Raw genomic sequence first — 17,462 nt, 5'->3', positions numbered from 1 at the left:
GTACAGTTCCATTTCTCTGTGGGCTTTCTTTTCTAACCTGGTCTAATCCTTTGAACACTGAGAGAAAGGGACAATGTCTTCACCTTTAGCCAGTTTCCCTGCCTCCAGTCTCAACTCTTATCTGAATCAACCTACAGATACCTTGGAGAACCTTTCGAAGACATGTCAAACTCTTCAAAGACTTTCTAAGGTCTCCCCATCGCCCACAACAGAGAACTTTATCCCTGCCTGTGCATGAGAATCACCAGTGCGGCTTTCTAAAATAAAGATTCCTGGGCTTCACCCCAGGACTATTAAAGCAGAAGCTCCAGAAGTGGGAACTGAAGATTCCTATTTTTAAAAAACTAGTAGCTTTGGCAACTATCACAACTGTAATCTTACATTTGAGTGATCTGACGAATACCATCAGGCCATCAGGTCCAGGACAGCCAGAAACAGTTCCGTACTAGCATAGCACCTAGCATGGAGAAAGTGGGCACTCAAACCATTTGTAGAATGGCAGGGCTGAAAACCACTACCCTACATTAATCTGAAAATTCTCAGGCATCAGAACCAGAAGGCAAGCTTGTTAAAAATGAGATTCCCAGGCCCCAATGAGTGCTACAGTGGAAATCTGCTTGATTGCAAGCATTCCTTCTGACTCGCAGGCCCACCAACCTCCCCCGACTCAAGGCTCACTGATTCAGCCTTATGAAAGAAGGGAGTTTAGAGGTTGACAATCCCTGGCAATGTTCTTTATTTGTTCTTCTCTATGCCAACTCTCAAAAAACTACCCAGAAATGCAACATACAAGGGAGTTCAAACGGCCAAAGCAAGCCAGCCCAGGAGCAGCAGGCTTCCTCCCACAGGTCCCAAACGCTGGATGCTGGGGTCTCCAGTCAGGGCCTGGTAGTAAAAGCTGGTGCAGAATAACGTGGTTCCAGAGGCGAGCAGCAAGCCGGCCTGAAGGCAGAACACAGGCTTGTAAGAATAGGGCAGGCTGGGAGGGAGAGGGCGGGGCTTGGTCAGGGTGAGGCGGGAAGATTACCCAGAGGGGCTTTCTGCAATGGGACACCCCTAATAAGGCCAGGCTGTGGAAGAAGTGGTGTTTGTTGGCCTTGTCAAAGAGCTGTAAAAGAAAAAAAAAAAAAAAAAAAAGGGAGTGATGGGGTGACATCCTAAGCAGCGCAGGAGCCTGAGTTCCAGTCTGGTCCGTCCTCCCCAACTCTGCCTTCTCAGGTACCCACGCCTCACGTCTGTAGCCCTTGCCCAGAGACCCAGGCCCCACCTTCCACACCCCAACACACACACACTTTATCAGGGACCCCAAACTTTGTGCCCTCGTAGACCCGGAAGTCGGGGGTGGGGAAGGCAGCGCAATTACTTCACCTCTTTTCCGTAGGCATCCGGGAACTGGGCGCCTGTGGAAAGCAGAAGTGAGGGTTAGCCAGCACACCCAGTCCTAGCGCCAGCCCCGACTGTCCTCTCTCCCGCGGGACCCGGGTGGCACTGGCGAGACGGGGCGATCCAAGGAGGTTTCTGATTGGCGGAAACAAGCATCGGGCAGTTGTGGGAACCAACTGGACTGGGCTGTGGGACTTTAAAAGGTTTAAGGCTCCGCGGGCTGTCTGGTCGGTGGGAGACCTGGCACTTCCCGCAAGCTCCGTCCCAGCACCAGACCCCAGAGGGAGCCCCCAGCACAGTCCCAGCTCCGGCCCCGGCCCCCTGACCGTGCGCCCCGTAGGTGGCCAAGCCCAAGGCCCCGGCTCCGGACACTGCGCCCAGGCGGCGGAAAGCAGCCCCCAACCCGGCCATGGCTCTGGACTGTAACGCGCGGGGCGATCACCGCCCAGGCCACCCAAGAGGCCAACCAATCCTGATCGCCCATGCAAATAGGTACCGAGATGCCCAATCCCGGCGGTGTTTATTTCAGCGTCCAGGTCCTCACTCGGGTACTTACGCCTTTGTAAAGCCGCTGCTGAATGGCGAAGATGTCTGGCGGGCGGAGAAACCAGAGCCAATTAGGAGCCGAGTAGCGGAGCTGTGGGAGGACGGGGTGGGGGCGGGACTAAAGGATTTACGTCACGGATTGGCCCACTTTCCAAGTTGATCGCCTCTTCTACCTCCTCTATCTCCTCTACCCCCGCCTCCGGCCGATTTCCAAAGATCCCGGTCCCCACGCAAAGTTCCGCCCCTTTCCCCACAGGTTCCTCCTGTTCGGCCTCAAATTAGGCTCACTCCCAGAAAAAGGCGGCCCCACGGAAACCCAAGCCCCACCCATCGTCACCAACCCCCGCCCAGTGCCTAGATGACTCCTCCTCCGAGCCCAAGGCTCCGCCTTCTTTGTTTGATGCCCCGCCCCGTGGAGTTTATCCCTTCTCCCCGCCCCTCTCCGGCCCCCGGCCGCTAGAGCCCCGAGGGTGGGAGGTCGGGAGAGACGTCTCAATCCCGCCCCGGTCCGCTTCGTCCATCCATCCGTCCGTCCCGCCCCCCCACCGCCCTCTTCCCCCGCCCTCAATCCCCCCCACACACTCCGGAGGGCCGGCGGGCGGGTGCGAGCGAGGGGTGTGCGCCGCTCTCTCGGCAGGGGGCGGGGGAGGCGGCCGCGCGGTGACGCGCGGGGCTGCTGCGGCTGCTCAGCCGGCGGATCATCACTCTCGGGCTGGGATGGACGCGGGGCGGGCGGGCCTTGGCGCGCGGAGCCAGGAGTCCGGGCCTCCCGGCTGCTGAGCGTTCCCCGAAGCCTCCCCCACATCCCCCTCCTTCGCTCCTAGGAGTCGTACAGACCCCCACCCCGGGGCTGGGATTCGGCTCCCGCCCTCCTCTGACTGCCTGGACCTCCCCCTCCCGCCCATTCTCGGGATCGACTGGATCCCCCCCCCAAGGATTCCGGCTGGATCCCTGCCCCTGCACCGCGGATCCTGCGCTCCCGGGCCCCTGGCCCCTGGAGATTGCCGTGGACTCCTCCCTCACCCGATCCCTTAAGATCCTCTGCCTGGACTGCTTTCTGGTCCCTCGAAGCCGACCCACGGAGCCAGTGGATCCCCGATATAGTCCTGCCTCGTTGGCTCCTCCTCGTTCCGCTGTCCCCACTGCGGGGTTCCCTGTCCCCAGGCTCCTCCTGACCCCATCCCCTACCTCTTCTTTTCCCGGGGATCGACTGGATCCCGGCCCCGCCCCCCGGGGCTGGGGCGATCCCCCCCACCCCGCCGGGTGAGGCGCTGCGGGCGGGGGTTGGGCCTGCGGGGCCGCGGGGGCCCAGAGGCCGCCGCCCCCCTCCCGAAGCCCGTCCGCCCCCCTCTCGGAGCCCTGGATGGAAGCACCACGGCCCCGGGGCTGAGCCAGGTAAGAGCGAAACTGGGCCGGGTGGAGGGGGCTGCGTGGCGGTCCGCTGGGGTCTCCCTCACCCCATCTCTCTCCCTGCGCCTGGTTTCCCTCAGCCTGCTCTGTCTGCGTGTCTTCGCGTAGGGATGCTCTCGCGTGTCTCTGCGTCTCGGTCTCTTTGTCTCTGCCTCTCTCCAGTCCATGAATGATCCTTTGAATGGGCCCACAGACCCCGTGTGTTCCCATCGCCCCTCCCCCTCCTTCTCCCCTTGTCGGCCAAACCATTTTCCCCAATGCAGGAAGGTGGGGGGGGGGCTGCGGCCTGAGCCCCTCGTCCCTCAACTCTCCCGGGCTGGGGGAGTCAGGCCTGGGCAGGAGTGGAGAGAGCTAGGTGGAGCGCTGGGAAGATGGAGAGGGCAGCAAGCTGTGGCAACGGAGATGGGGACAGCACGGGAGAAAATGGGGGAGGCAGACAGATAGGGAAAGCGAGGAGAGAGAGAGAAGGGGCATGAGGGAAAATTTGGGGGAAGGGATTTGGAGGAGAGAGAGAGAGAGATGTAGAAGAGAAGGAAAAAAGGGCTGAGGGCCGAGACTGAAGGCAAGAGTCAGAGCAAGCTGGAAGACAGAGAAGATGCTCTGAGGAAGCGCTGGGAAGAGAAGGGAGATGTGTGTGTGTGTGTGTGGGGGGGTGCTCCAGGGGGAAGAAAGAAGGGAGAGATAGATGTTGGCAGGGAGGAGGCCAGGGGCCCAGAGTACGTTAAGGGAGGGGGCGACAGAGGCAGACGGGGGAGGGGGAGGGGGAGGGGGCGGCAAGGCCGCCGTAGCCTAGCCCAGCCTGGCAGCGGGGAGCCAGCCCCAAGCCCCCTCCAGATGAGGGGGGATCCAGAGCTTAAGAGAACCTGGAGAGAGGGAGGATGTGGCTGGGTGTGTGTGGTAAGGACTCCTGTGTCCTCATCTCTGGAATAAATTGACACCTGCAGAGAGCCACCCGCGGGCTGGCGCCTGGCTCCGAAAACCCAGCGTCAGCAAACAGCTCTGGCAGCTGGGGGGGGGGGGGGGGCTTGCTAAAATGACCTGGGTGTCTGCCCCTTGAGCCCAGTCTCTTCCCTTCTCCTGCCCCTGCTGCCCTAAGCACCTGGGCATCAGGGCAGCAACTGCGGGGGGCTGGTGAGGGGAAGGGGAGGTGAATAGAGGTTTACCCCCAGGACATGGGTTGAAATGCCTTGTGGGGAAGGGGTGTCTGGGGTCCAAGGCTGTGTTCAAAAGTGTATGTGTGTGGGGGGGTGTCAATTGGTGGGTTCAACAGAAGCGCCCCCAAGTCCTCCTCAGAGGCCTGATCACTAGGTCTAGGCTGGCCAAAGGAGGGGAAGAGACAGGTCTTTTAGGGTTCCCTATGCCCCCAATCTCCCCCTCCCCTCAACACACATACCTCCTCCTCTGTGCTAAGTTTGGGGGAAACTAGCATTCGGATCCATGACTCTGCCCTGAATGGACCCCACAGCCAAGCCAACCCCTTCCCCTCGGCCTCCAGAACCCCCTCCAGGGTTAAAGCTGCAGCCCGTTGCCGAGGTAACATTGCGGGGCAGCATCCTGTCTCCCGGCAACCGGCTGCAGGATCACACATCGGTCCGGAGATTTGCCCCTCCAGCACCCCCTCCCTACTCTAGCCCCTGCCTCAAGGCACCCAAACTTCTGAGGGAACAATGGAGAAGGCCTTGGGTCACGGGGATCTTTCGGGAATGAGACGCTGAGTGGGGAGAAGGTGCTGGGCTCGTGCAGTCCCAAGAAAGGCCAAGTCTGGCCTGGGGTGGGGGTTCAGCACCACGAAATTACAGCTCGGGAGTAATTAACACATATAAACAAACCCGCCACTTCCTGCTAATTAGTGACTTGGTATTTTTATTTTCTCTTCCTTGTCTATCTCATTCCTTCTCAGGGAGGTGAGAACTGGGACTCCCGAGTCCCGGAGGGAGAAGCTGGCTGGGAGGGATTAGAGGGGCTGGAAGGAGGCGAGCTGGGTCTGGGGAGCCCACCCACCTTCTCTTCTGGCTCTTTCCTGGTGGGTCACCATATCCCCCTCACCCCAGCCTCTCTGACTTTTCCACCGGGTCCCTGCTGGGGGAGGGGCTGTGCCAGGGTGGGGGGAGGGGAAGTCCCAGGGGGCCTGTGGGTTGAAGAAGGGGGGCGACTTGGCTTGAATTCCAAGTCACTAACCACTTGTCTCTTCTGTTTCCCCATCCCTTTCTGTCTGCCCTGTCCGATTTCCCTTCCCTTCTTCCATCTCCTCTGTTTTCTGTCTGTCTGTCCGTTGGTCCGTCTGTTATCTTGCACACCCTGTCCCTCCTCTGCCTCCCGCAGGTCGGGTCGGCCTTCCCCTTCTCCCATCTCCTCTCCCTTCCCCACCCCTCGCCCCCTCCATGGAGAGGAACAGACCCCTTCTCTGTCCAGTCTAACCCCGGTCCCTCCCCACCCCCCTCCTCCCTCCTTTGCCCCCGCCCCCTCCTCCCTCCTGGGGCGAGGGGGCCTCCCTCCCTCTCCCCCCCTTCTCTCTCTCTCCGAGGGGGGGGGGTCCCGGGGAGGGAGGGGGGGGACCCCCGATCAGCATGTGGCTCCTGGCGCTGTGTCTGGTGGGGCTGGCGGGAGCTCAACGGGGAGGAGGGGGTCCCGTCGGTGGCGGCGCCCCGGGCGGCCCGAGCCCGGGCCTCGGCAGCCTCGGGGAGGAGCGCTTCCCGGTGGTGACCACGGCCTACGGGCGAGTGCGCGGCGTGCGGCGCGAGCTCAACAACGAGATCCTGGGGCCCGTCGTGCAGTTCTTGGGCGTGCCCTACGCCACGCCGCCCCTGGGCGCTCGCCGCTTCCAGCCGCCCGAGGCACCCGCCTCGTGGCCCGGCGTGCGCAACGCCACCACCCTGCCGCCCGCCTGCCCGCAGAACCTGCACGGGGCGCTGCCCGCCATCATGCTGCCCGTGTGGTTCACCGACAACCTGGAGGCGGCCGCCACCTACGTGCAGAACCAGAGCGAGGACTGCCTGTACCTCAACCTCTACGTGCCCACCGAGGACGGTAAGGGCGCGGGCACCCCGCGGACACCACCCACAGACGCGCACGCAACCCTCGGGCGCTGGCACGGCCCCTGGGCGGCGAGCTGGGCCTTTGTGGGGGCAGCGAGGGGCAGGGTGTCCCTTGTGGCCTCTGCCTGCCCTCGGAGGCCGGTCAGGGTGCGGCCCGACAGGCGGCCCCAGGAAGCCCCCCACCCCCACCCCAGAAGTTCTTTGTGCCCACAGAGAGCCGATGGAAAGGGCGACAGGCTCTAGGCTGGGCTTACCCAACCCCTCCCCAGAGAGGCACCTACAGTCCAGCCACTCGATGTCAGCGTGGCCACTGAAGGTGATCTGGTGACAGAGGCATTGATCACCTGTCCAGACCCACAGTCCAACTCTGTCCCACCTCCCAATGCCAGCCCTGGCGGAATACCTACCTGCTTTGGCCATAGCTACACTTCAAGGAGGACAACATAAACTTCTCCTCTCCCCCAGGCCCCCTTGGCAGTGCTCCTCACGCCCTCCCTTCTCTATGACCCTCTGCCCCCTGACCCTGGTACACCCCTGAAGGGTCAGGGAAGCTTCTCACCGAGGGCCCCCCCACTCCTGCACAGTCCCCCATCCCTAGTTCACTGCAGGATGACACCTGGCCCTGCACACTCAATCGGCACACCGTCCAGCCAGCTGAAACAGAGGGGAATCAGCAGATCTCCAGCCTCCCCAACCATCCTCACTAACAGCCCCCACGTGACCCTCTAAAACCCTCATGCGGCCACTCTAAAACCTCCCCACCCCCCACAGAGACCATCCCCTCCTCTGGCAGCCCCATGGGGCATTGTTTCCATAGTTTCCAACAACCCTACACACAGGAACCCCTATATGTACCTCCTACACACCCAACGCCCCCACATCATGTACTCAAGCTCCACAATAGACTGTGGATCTCAACTACTCAACATTTAGCTCATGTACCCCACAATCCTATACTCTGACCATGTGCTTCACCGCCCCACATAGCACAGTTCCCAACACTTTCTCCCCAACACTTCTCTGAACTTGTGTACCTCCTCACCCACACAGAGCATGCTCCCTAATGCCTCTGGCTGATAGAGCAGGTACCCTAATAACATCCACACGGAGACCCCAATAATGGTACACCTTGACCGTGTACTCCAAGATCCCACTCTCGCCAGAGTCCCCAATACCCCTGACACTTCTCAAGCATTGCTTACCCCACCTCCTACCCAGACATCCTCTGCACCGTACTTCAGGCAGTGATGATGCACCCAGCAACCCTACACTACACCCTACCCATGCATGCCATACTCCAACACTTCACACACGGTACCCAGAATCCTCTCGTGCTGGTCGCATGACCCCTGTGCACCTCAGCCCACCCACCTTAATCCCATATGGACCCTGCCTGCTAACAGCCAGCTCATCCATGCACTGCATGGAAACATCGTCCTCTCCGATCTCATTCAAATTCCAAGCACCCTAACCCCCAAAAGACCATTTACCCCAACACACTCTGCACATCCTCCCCACGACCCCAGAACCTTTGCTGGAAAATAACTCACCCCACATTCCCTCCCACGGACCCCCCATCCCAGGGCCCTCCTACCCCATGACTCCTTCACCCCACTACTTCCAGACTGTCCACCTCAACTCTCTCCACCCTTCACCCCCACACCTTCACCCAGCCTGTCCACCCCAATGTCCCCCGTATGTGAAACAGTCGCCCAGCACCTCCCACTACTGGACTGTCCACCTCAGCACCCCCAGAGAAACTGTCCACCCCCCACCCCCACCCTACCCCTGCCCACACCCACAGTATTTTTAGCCATCGCTGCTGCAGACCTGTGTGGGGCCTGACACGTTCAGGTGATCTCACTGAATCTTCACACCAGCTCCAGGAGGAAGAGGTTGACTCAGGCACACACACAGAGTCACACACATACACTTCATAAATCCTCACGCACAGGCTGGCCCTGCTGACTTCATTCCCATCCCATCGTGTCCAGTTGGGAGCAGCCTTGGGTCTTGCTGGCTCATCCCTCTGGATGCTGGTCCCCAGTGCCGTTGGGGAGAAGTCTATCAGCCAGCCTGGGGTGGGGGTCCCCTCAGGCCTCTGGGTGCCAGTTCACCCCTGACAAACCCCCCTCCCCCCTAAAAAAAAAGCCCAGAGCCAATCTCCAGGCCCAGTCTGGGGTCTTTTCCCGACTGTGGACACACTTCTGGCCTCCCAGCAGCTCCTGATACCTTATGTCTCAGGTGGGCTCAAGGGACTGTGTTTCCTGTTCCCTACTGGTGGACGGAACCCCAAATGCAGCCAGGGTTTGGGGGCAGTAGAGCAGGAGCTGGGAGGTTGGTGCCCCTGATGGGAGGTTCACCATTCTGGGTGGAGGAGAGCAGGCCTGGGTAAGGGATGAGGTTGGGGGGAGTGCAGAGGGATGGGGAGGAGTGGGGGGCAAGACCTGATGATCCCTTCCCTGCTTCACCCTACCCTGGGGAGAAGGGGTGAGAAGCCAGGCCTGTGAGTACGATGGACGAGAAATGCTGGCAGGAAGGAGGCTGGGTGGGCAGGCAGACACCCCCAGCTAACCTGTCCACAGCTCCCCCAGTGGGGAATTGAGGATTTCCAGAGGCTGTGAGCTGCGGGGGCGGGCTCCCCCCCAACCCCAGCCTGCCCTCTGCCCTCCAGAAGGGTCCAAGGGAAACCAGAGTCCTTTCTGCTCTGGCCCCGCCTCTCTACAGCCCTAAGGGAGCAGGCAGGGGCTTGGCTGGCCCTGAGGGGGGCCTGGGAGAGGTCTCCCCAACAGGCTTCCCCTCAGTCCCCTCGCACCCCACCTTTTAACACCGTTTCATTTCCAGCGATTAGCAAACACACGGACAAGCCAAATCCTTTCCAACCAAGTTGACCATGTCTTAAGACAGGCCCCCGGCCCACTCAGGCACCCCACCCCCCCAAAACCAGTCTTTTCTTGGGGGCATGACTTTTTCTGGGGAGGGGATCAAAATCGGGTTATAGAAACGTTTTTCTCTTTTCTTGGTTTCTTTTTCTTGCAAACAAATTTTGCTTTTTTTGGCTTATTTTTTCTGCCTCCCCACCCTCCCCTTTTCTGCTTTCTCTCCTCCCCTCCCCATCCACCACCTCCCCCAACCCCCCATCTTTCCCCACAAAATTGTCCTTTTTTCTCTGTTTTGTGTTCCCGGTCTTAGGTCCGCTCACAAAAAAACGTGACGAGGCGACGCTCAATCCGCCAGACACAGGTAGATTTAAAAGTCAAATCCCGCTTCTGCATGTGATTGCTGGTGACAGGACGCTCACGGCCCTGCCCCTAACTAAATGCCCCCATTGCCCGCGAGGCCCCCAGTCGCTCTCCCAACTGAAAACGAAAAAGAAAAGAAAATAACAATTTGTAATAATTGGAACAAAGAATTATGAAAACTTCAAACAAAATTTGGACAGTGTTTGACCCAAACCTGCAAAAAAGCTAAAAACTTGGTGAAAATAAGGTGAAAAAAGAAATTGGAATGTCAGGGAAAAAAAAAAAAAAGAAAAACCCAAAGAATTGGATAAAATGTTTAGAGTTTGAAAGAAATTTGGAATATTTTGAAACTTGGAAATGTAACCTTTGAAAAACAATTTTAATTTGGAGCAAAGAAAGAAATAGTTGAAAAAAACCTTTAAAAGCTGGCAAATTGATGACACAGTTGAAACATTAGAAACCTGCAACAATTTCCAAAAGCCTGTCAGATGCAGAAAACGCAAACATTTGAAGCAAATCAAAGCATTTGGAAATTTTTGAAAACAGGGCCCAATCTCTTGACGTTTCACCACAAAATTTTGAAAAAAAAAAAAAAATGCAAAGAACTTTTTTCTTTTTTTCTTTTTCTCCAAAACGGATTGTTTTTGTTTTTGTTTTTTCTTTTCTTGTTGAATCTGCCCCAAGAGCTTCTTGCTTTTTGGTTGTTTTTTTTTTCCTTTCTTTCTTTCTTGATCCCGTTTTGTTGTTGTTGGTTTTGAATTCTTGTTGCCCAGCCCCCCTTCCTGCTCCTTCCCCTTCTGACCCCCTTCCCCGACTTTGGAAGTGAGGTGGAGGTGCCTGGTGGGGAGCAGGGGCCAGGACATTTAGGACAGGACCTTGGAGGGATGGAGATTCCCACCTGAAACTGCTGGGAGGACACTCGAGGTTCAGGAACCAAGAGAAGAAGCAGGATTTGGGGGCACAGAGAGGGTGCTGCCCCCCTCCCCCCACCCCAGGAAGTCCAGCCAAAGAAGTCAGAGGGAGGGAGGTGGTAGAGAAGGTCATGCAAGACAGGAGGCAGGAAGCTTGACTGTAGGGGATTGAGGGGGAGTGTCTTAGTGACCTGCTGGCTGATCTTCTGGCAGGACGGAAGTTTCCAGAAGGATGAGGGAGGTGGGGAGGGACCCTGGGGCATGAGCTGTGGAGGCCCGGCCTGGCTCTTGTTTGCTGAGTCCCCAGGCTAGTCAGAGATCGCGGGTGTCAAGGAAGAGCAGGGTCTGTGGGCCAGGGGTCACCCCAGCCCCGGCCCTGGGGCTGCAGGGGAAGGTGTCATAGCCGTGGAGACCCCCGCAAGCCCTCTCAGACTCCTACCCTCTTCTGGAATTAGCACCCCCTCAGTCGGGTCTAGAGCACCTCAAGTACCTTCTACATATGGCAGTGACTATGGGGTTCTTCAGGGATATGGCAGGAGAGGGGCCAAGGGCAGAACCTAGGGCTCAGGCCAGTTTGTGGGGGTCGCAAGCTAGAGAGCTGCACCCCAGCTTCACTGGGCAGGCTCTTTCCCGCCCGTGCCTCCTTGTGCCACATTAATTAGGCTGGGGGTTGCCATGGTAACTGGGAGGTGACCTAGAAAGGAATTAGGGCAGGGAGGAGACCCAGCCCCCAGGGACCCTAGGGCCTGGCACCCCGTCACCCAAGGACCAGGGCAGCATCTGGGGCTGAGGCCCAAGGCCTGAGTCCGGAGGACAGCCCCGACCCTCCCAGCATCTCTGGCTCAAGTTCCAGCCTTGGGCTCTTGCTCTTCCCCGGAGCAGGAGGCACATTTGCTGTGTGCGTGTGTGGGGAGGGGTTCTCTGGATCCGGCAGATGCCCTGAGGAGGGCCACCCCCACCCCCGCCTCTGTTGGGCTTCTGAAAAGTCTGCCTGGCATTTGGAGAAGTGCTCAGGGCAGGCTGGTGGGGGTGGGGAGGGGTCCCCGCCGGGGCTAGCGGGGTGGGGGGGTGGGGGATCCGGTCTTGCCCCCCAGGGATGGGAGTGACATGTCCCCTGAGCTCCGGGCTGGTCCTCAGCAGTCCTGGGAGCTGGGCGGTGCTGCTTCCGGGCTGACTGTGTCCCTGTCCCCCACCCCTGGCCCGCCCGCCCCGTCCCCTCGCAGATATCCGGGACTCCGGCAAGAAGCCCGTGATGCTGTTTCTGCACGGCGGTTCCTACATGGAGGGCACTGGGAACATGTTCGACGGCTCCGTCCTGGCCGCCTACGGCAACGTCATCGTGGCCACGCTCAACTACCGGCTGGGCGTGCTGGGTGAGGGCGGCGGTCAGCTCCGGGGGGCGGGGCCTGGGGCGCTGGGTCCGGGGGGCGGGGCGGGGCCTGGGGGTGGGTCGGGGGCGGGGCGTGACCCGGGGCGGGGCCTGGGGAGCTGGGTCGGGGGGCGGGGCGGGACCCGGGGCGGGGCCTGGGGGTGGGTCGGGGGCGGGGCGTTACCCGGGGGCGGGGCGTGACCCGGGGCGGGGCCTGGGGAGCTGGGTCGGGGGGCGGGGCGTGACCCGGGGCGGGGCCTGGGGAGCTGGGTCGGGGGCGGGGCTCTGTCAAACTCCGCAGAACCGCCTGGGGGCTGTGAGCTGCCAGGAGAGGGGGCAGGGGCGCCGTGACACCCCCAGAGTCCCCCCTTTCTTCCTCTACTCCCAGGTTTCCTCAGCACTGGCGACCAGGCTGCAAAAGGCAACTATGGGCTCCTGGACCAGATCCAGGCCCTGCGCTGGCTCAGTGAAAACATCGCCCACTTCGGGGGTGACCCCGAACGCATCACCATCTTTGGGTCCGGGGCGGGGGCCTCCTGTGTCAACCTTCTGATCCTCTCCCACCATTCGGAAGGTACTGGCAACCTCCCCGGCCTGCCTCAGCCTTGCCCCTCCCCGTGCCCCTGGCCTGCCGGGTCCCCCTCCTTCTGCCGGAGCTCAGGGCCCTGCCTGAGCCCTGCCTGTCCCTCCAGGGCTGTTCCAGAAGGCCATCGCCCAGAGCGGCACCGCCATTTCCAGCTGGTCTGTCAACTACCAGCCACTCAAGTACACGCGGATGCTGGCGGCCAAGGTGGGCTGTGACCGCGAGGACAGCGCCGAGGCTGTGGAGTGTCTGCGCCGGAAGCCCTCCCGCGAGCTGGTGGACCAGGACGTGCAGCCCGCCCGGTACGGGGGTGGGAGCGGGCCGGGGCCAGGCCATCCCTCTCCTTGCAGGTTCCAAGGAGGGTGAGGTGACAGGTGCCTGGAGAGGTGGCCTTCGGGCCCTCCGGTGACCCGCCTTCTTGTCTCGGAGGCCGTTCCTAAGTGGAGGCGCCTGGCCAGGGAGGGGTGCGCAGGGTGCAGTGAAGGGCTTCAGGGAAGAACTCCCGGGCAGCCCCAGTGTCCCGAAGGACTCAGGGGTCTTTCAGTGGGGAGGAGGGTCTTCCAGCGTGTGATTGGGCTCAGCAGGCTCTGGGCTGGAGAGGAGGCCGGAGAGCGGGTGACGAGACCCTGACCCCTTCTCCCCAGCTACCACATCGCCTTCGGGCCCGTGGTGGACGGCGACGTCGTCCCGGATGACCCTGAGATCCTCATGCAACAGGGGGAGTTCCTCAACTACGACATGCTCATCGGCGTCAACCAGGGCGAGGGCCTCAAGTTCGTGGAGGACTCCGCGGAGAGCGAGGACGGCGTGTCAGCCAGCGCCTTCGACTTCACCGTCTCCAACTTTGTGGACAACCTGTATGGCTACCCCGAGGGCAAGGACGTGCTGCGAGAGACCATCAAATTCATGTACACGGACTGGGCCGACCGGGACAATGGTGAGATGCGGCGGAAGACCCTGCTGGCGCTCTTTACTGACCACCAGTGGGTGGCACCAGCCGTGGCCACCGCCAAGCTGCACGCCGACTACCAGTCCCCCGTCTACTTCTACACCTTCTACCACCACTGCCAGGCCGAGGGCCGGCCCGAGTGGGCAGACGCGGCGCACGGGGACGAGCTGCCCTATGTCTTTGGCGTGCCCATGGTGGGTGCCACCGACCTCTTCCCCTGCAACTTCTCCAAGAATGATGTCATGCTCAGTGCCGTGGTCATGACCTACTGGACCAACTTCGCCAAGACTGGGTGAGGGCCTGGGGGGGCCTGGGGGGGGCACACCCTCCATCCTCAGCTTGTCCTCTCCTTCTTCTTTGCACAACCATCCATTCCGCCATTAAGGCACCTGCTCTCACCTTCTCTTGCTCGCTCGACACTCTCAACACCTGCTCTGTGCCAGGCACTGAGCTGAGGGTGGGAGACTCGGGAGAGTTGGAAGGGTCCCTGTCCTCTCTGCAGGTGGGCTCATGCGGTGGCTTTGGCTTGGTCTCTGCCTCACCTCCCCACCCTCTCTTTCTCCTCCCAGCTCTTCTGTCCATCCATCCGCCCCCTTGGGTCTGTGTGTCTAAATATGTGTGAGGGTTTCTGTCTGTCTGTGTTTAGTTCTGTCCCTAGGTCTCCATCTCTCCTGAGATCGATCCATTTCTCTCTTTCTCGCTGCCCTCTTTGCTGTTTTCTTTTTGCTGTCTCTGGCTGCTTGTGGGTTCCCCCTGGCTCTTTGTCTCTCTGATTCTGTTTTGATTCTGTTCTGATTTCACTTAGTCTTGGCTCCCACCTCTCAGTGGCCATCCCTTTTTCTGCCTCTCTCTGTCTCTCAGTCCCCATCTCTGGCAGTTTCTCTGTCTTCATATCTATTTATGTATTTTTGCCTGCCAGTCTATATGCCCTGTCTATCTGTCTCTCTGTCTTTCTGTCTCCCTGTCTCTCTCTGCATCCATGTCCCTTCCGTCCCCACTTGGCCCCCAAGAGCACGGCGCCCTCATCCTCCTTTTCTTTCCTTCCTGTGCTGCCAGCGACCCCAACCAGCCTGTGCCACAGGACACCAAGTTCATCCACACCAAGCCCAACCGCTTCGAGGAGGTGGTGTGGAGCAAGTTCAACAGCAAGGAGAAGCAGTACCTGCACATCGGCTTGAAGCCCCGCGTGCGCGACAACTACCGCGCCAACAAGGTGGCCTTCTGGCTGGAGCTGGTGCCCCACCTGCACAACCTGCACACGGAGCTCTTCACCACCACCACGCGCCTGCCCCCCTACGCCACGCGCTGGCCGCCGCGCCCCCCGCCCGGCGCCCCAGGCACGCGCCGGCCCCCGCCACCCGCCACCCTGCCGCCCGAGCCTGACCCCGAGCCGGGCCCGCGGGCCTATGACCGCTTCCCCGGGGACTCCCGGGACTACTCCACGGAGCTGAGCGTCACCGTGGCTGTGGGCGCCTCCCTCCTCTTCCTCAACATCCTGGCCTTCGCCGCCCTCTACTACAAGCGGGACCGGCGGCAGGAGCTGCGGTGCAGGCGGCTCAGCCCGCCGGGGGGCTCGGGCTCCGGCGTGCCCGGGGGCGGCCCCCTGCTCCCCGCCACCGGCCGCGAGCTGCCACCCGAGGAGGAGCTGGTGTCCCTGCAGCTCAAGCGGGGCGGCGGCGTCGGGACGGACCCTGCCGAGGCCCTGCGCCCCGCCTGCCCGCCCGACTACACCCTGGCCCTGCGCCGGGCGCCGGACGACGTGCCTCTCCTGGCCCCCGGGGCCCTGACCCTGCTGCCCAGCGGCCTGGGGCCCCCGCCGCCCCCTCCACCCCCCTCCCTCCACCCCTTCGGGCCCTTCCCCCCGCCGCCCCCCACCGCCGCCAGCCACAACAACACGCTACCGCACCCCCACTCCACCACGCGGGTATAGGGGGCGGCTTGGGGAGGCCCCCCTCCCCGGCCCTCCAGGCCACCCCGAAGGCAGGGAGGAGGACCTGGCGACAGGCTCTTCCCGCTGGAGCCGTCTCGCGTCGAGGAGCCTTAGGTGGCCATGGGTCTCCTCAGTGGGATCCGAGTTTCTCCCACGCAGAGAGGCACCTGGGCCTTTGGACAACTGGGGGTGTTTTTTGGCCCCTCCATCAGGGCGCCAGTCTTCGGTGGGTGGAAACGGGGAATTATTTTCCCACGTGGAGGTGCGCGTTCTCACCAGGGGGTGTTTTCCCATGTGCAGGGTAAGGTTTTTTTTTTGCCACCCTGGACACATGTTGGCCCCCTCAAAGAATTTCTGCAGGGGTGTGTACCCCGTAATCCTGTTCCCTCATGCCTTCTCCCACCTCGTCCCCCACCCAGCCCTATGGAGACCCTGGAAGCGGTGTGTTCACAGACAGTGACCCTTGGCCACCAGACAACACAGCAAGAACCCCACAGCCCCCTCTCCTCCCCCCCAGCAAAGCATGTTTACCCCCCGCGGCACAGGTCAGGCCAAGCACATTCCCCAGGTAGGTGCCCACCTTCCACAGATGGCAGACACAGGTTTCCTGCAGGGGGGAGGGTGCAGATCCGTGCACCCCTGTGCTGCCCGGGAACTTGTTTTCCCCATGGGTCCAGGACATGCTGCTCTGAGTGGACACATGTTCTTGCATGTGGATGCGTGTTTTCCCATGCAGACAGCCCCTTTCCTCCCAGTGCACCCCCCACCTCCCTGGCCCAGCACTTGTTTCTCCCCATGTGGCAGGTGGGAACAGACTGAAAACAGAAGCTGAGGGGGATGGACAGATCCAGGGGGAAGGCTCTGGCCCTCCTGCCCCCAGAGATGCTGAGTTGGGGATGGGGGGGGGCAAAGTCCACCCACAGAGGCCATGCATGTTTGACCAAACTCCTCACTCCAGTCCCTGGACAGCCTTTCCCTCAGACCATTGCTCATCTATGCCAAACTGGGAAGGTGGGTTTGAGGGGGTGGGGGTAAGACCCTTTTCCAAAATGTGCCAAGGATTCCCCGGTCCTGGGCTAGGTCAGGGGACACATTGGGGGCTGCTGGGATCTGGGCAGGGGTGGGGGGTGGCAGTTAAGGGAGCCCAGCCTGTGCCTCTCTTCTCACTCTATCTTGTTCCTTCCTCTCTGCCTCAGTTTCCCATTCTCCTCCATCTCTGTCTCCCTATCTCAGTGTCAGATCAACTTCCCCACAGCTGACCTCACCCCACCTTCTTGCCTACTCTTCCCCGGTCTCTCAGCTGCCAGGACTCCAGGCAAGGGGAGGGGAAGAGAGAAGAGAGCTTTCCCCGGAGGGGTTGAGGAGAGAATGAGGTCAGCCTCCAGGGGAGCAGGTGGAAGGGGCAGTAGGAGGGGGCTCAGGCACAAGAATTTGAAAGGAACCGTGTGAAGTAACTGCCCGGAGGGAACCTGTGGGGAAAGACTGAGTCTCTGGGGCAGAGAACAATGTCTGATGTCCGGGAGGGCTTTGAGGGGCACCAGTGGAGGAGGAGAGAACCCTTGTCTGCTGGCCCTTTGTGGGGTGTGAGTGCCAAACTTGAGTAGGGGCTGGGGTGCTGCTTCCCACTGACACCCAAATCCAAAGTCCCTGGTCTTGACTCCCCAGAACGTTGCCTCCCGACAGTCCCTGGCCCTTCCTCCCTCCACCCGTGGAAACTTAGTTCTTTTCTGTCCCCTTCCTCTGCCTGGACTAGCTCCACTCCGAGCAGTCACACCCTCCAAATGCTAGGGCTCTGGGCCCTGAACCCTGGAGACAGATGCCCCCTGAACTGGGACATGGGAGAGGGGCTGGGGGACCCCATGATTCAGCCACGGACTCCAATGCCCAGCCCCTCTCCCCAGAGCAATTCCCTGATGATCCCATGTCCCCCCACCCCAATCCTTTGCGGCTCTGTACACATTTTTAAATCTGGCAAAAGATGAAGAGAATATTGTAAATATAAAAGTTTAACTGTTGGTCGTGCCTGCTGTGATACTGGGTTGTGAGCAGTGAAGTGGGGGCCTCTGCAGAAACAAGTCTGGGGGAAATGAGGCTGCGGGATGAG

The 17,462-nt window shown here is 60.7% G+C and overlaps 2 protein-coding genes across 2 annotated transcripts; one reads left to right on the top strand and one right to left on the bottom strand.

The window, feature by feature from the left end:
* Nucleotides 1-712: 712 nt before the first annotated feature.
* Nucleotides 713-1,844, bottom strand: TMEM256 (transmembrane protein 256). The gene is made up of 4 exons (XM_037809664.1): nucleotides 1,710-1,844; nucleotides 1,369-1,400; nucleotides 1,028-1,108; nucleotides 713-942 (listed from the first exon to the last, which is right to left on the bottom strand). Exons 1-4 carry the CDS (start codon nucleotides 1,792-1,794, stop codon nucleotides 799-801), a joined length of 342 nt encoding a protein of 113 aa, XP_037665592.1. The 5' UTR covers nucleotides 1,795-1,844; the 3' UTR covers nucleotides 713-798.
* Nucleotides 1,845-5,764: 3,920 nt separating this feature from the next.
* NLGN2 (neuroligin 2) lies at nucleotides 5,765-17,373 on the top strand. The gene is made up of 7 exons (XM_037809663.1): nucleotides 5,765-6,366; nucleotides 9,567-9,617; nucleotides 11,751-11,900; nucleotides 12,285-12,470; nucleotides 12,589-12,781; nucleotides 13,124-13,720; nucleotides 14,485-17,373. The coding sequence occupies exons 1-7, from the start codon at nucleotides 5,907-5,909 to the stop codon at nucleotides 15,356-15,358; spliced, it is 2,511 nt and encodes an 836-aa protein (XP_037665591.1). The 5' UTR covers nucleotides 5,765-5,906; the 3' UTR covers nucleotides 15,359-17,373.
* The last annotated feature ends 89 nt before the right edge of the window (nucleotides 17,374-17,462 follow it).

This window comes from Choloepus didactylus, chromosome 18 (assembly GCF_015220235.1).
Source record: "Choloepus didactylus isolate mChoDid1 chromosome 18, mChoDid1.pri, whole genome shotgun sequence".
NCBI lineage: Eukaryota > Metazoa > Chordata > Mammalia > Pilosa > Megalonychidae > Choloepus > Choloepus didactylus.
Note: the sequence above shows the minus strand (reverse complement) of the source record. Positions and strands in the feature narration are given on the sequence as shown.

What these genes read in the sequence shown, in the direction of transcription:
- TMEM256 (XM_037809664.1), bottom strand. Translation starts at nt 1,794, where the DNA reads ATGGCCGGGTTGGGGGCTGCTTTCCGCCGCCTGGGCGCAGTGTCCGGA. An exon ending in GGCCACCTACGGGGCGCACG is followed by an intron (nt 1,401 to 1,709) that starts GTCAGGGGGCCG and finishes TGCTTTCCACAG; the next exon opens with GCGCCCAGTTCCCGGATGCC. An exon ending in CGGATGCCTACGGAAAAGAG is followed by an intron (nt 1,109 to 1,368) that starts GTGAAGTAATTG and finishes TTTCTTTTACAG; the next exon opens with CTCTTTGACAAGGCCAACAA.
- NLGN2 (XM_037809663.1), top strand. Translation starts at nt 5,907, where the DNA reads ATGTGGCTCCTGGCGCTGTGTCTGGTGGGGCTGGCGGGAGCTCAACGG. An exon ending in CCTCTCCCACCATTCGGAAG is followed by an intron (nt 12,471 to 12,588) that starts GTACTGGCAACC and finishes CTGTCCCTCCAG; the next exon opens with GGCTGTTCCAGAAGGCCATC. An exon ending in CAGGACGTGCAGCCCGCCCG is followed by an intron (nt 12,782 to 13,123) that starts GTACGGGGGTGG and finishes CCTTCTCCCCAG; the next exon opens with CTACCACATCGCCTTCGGGC.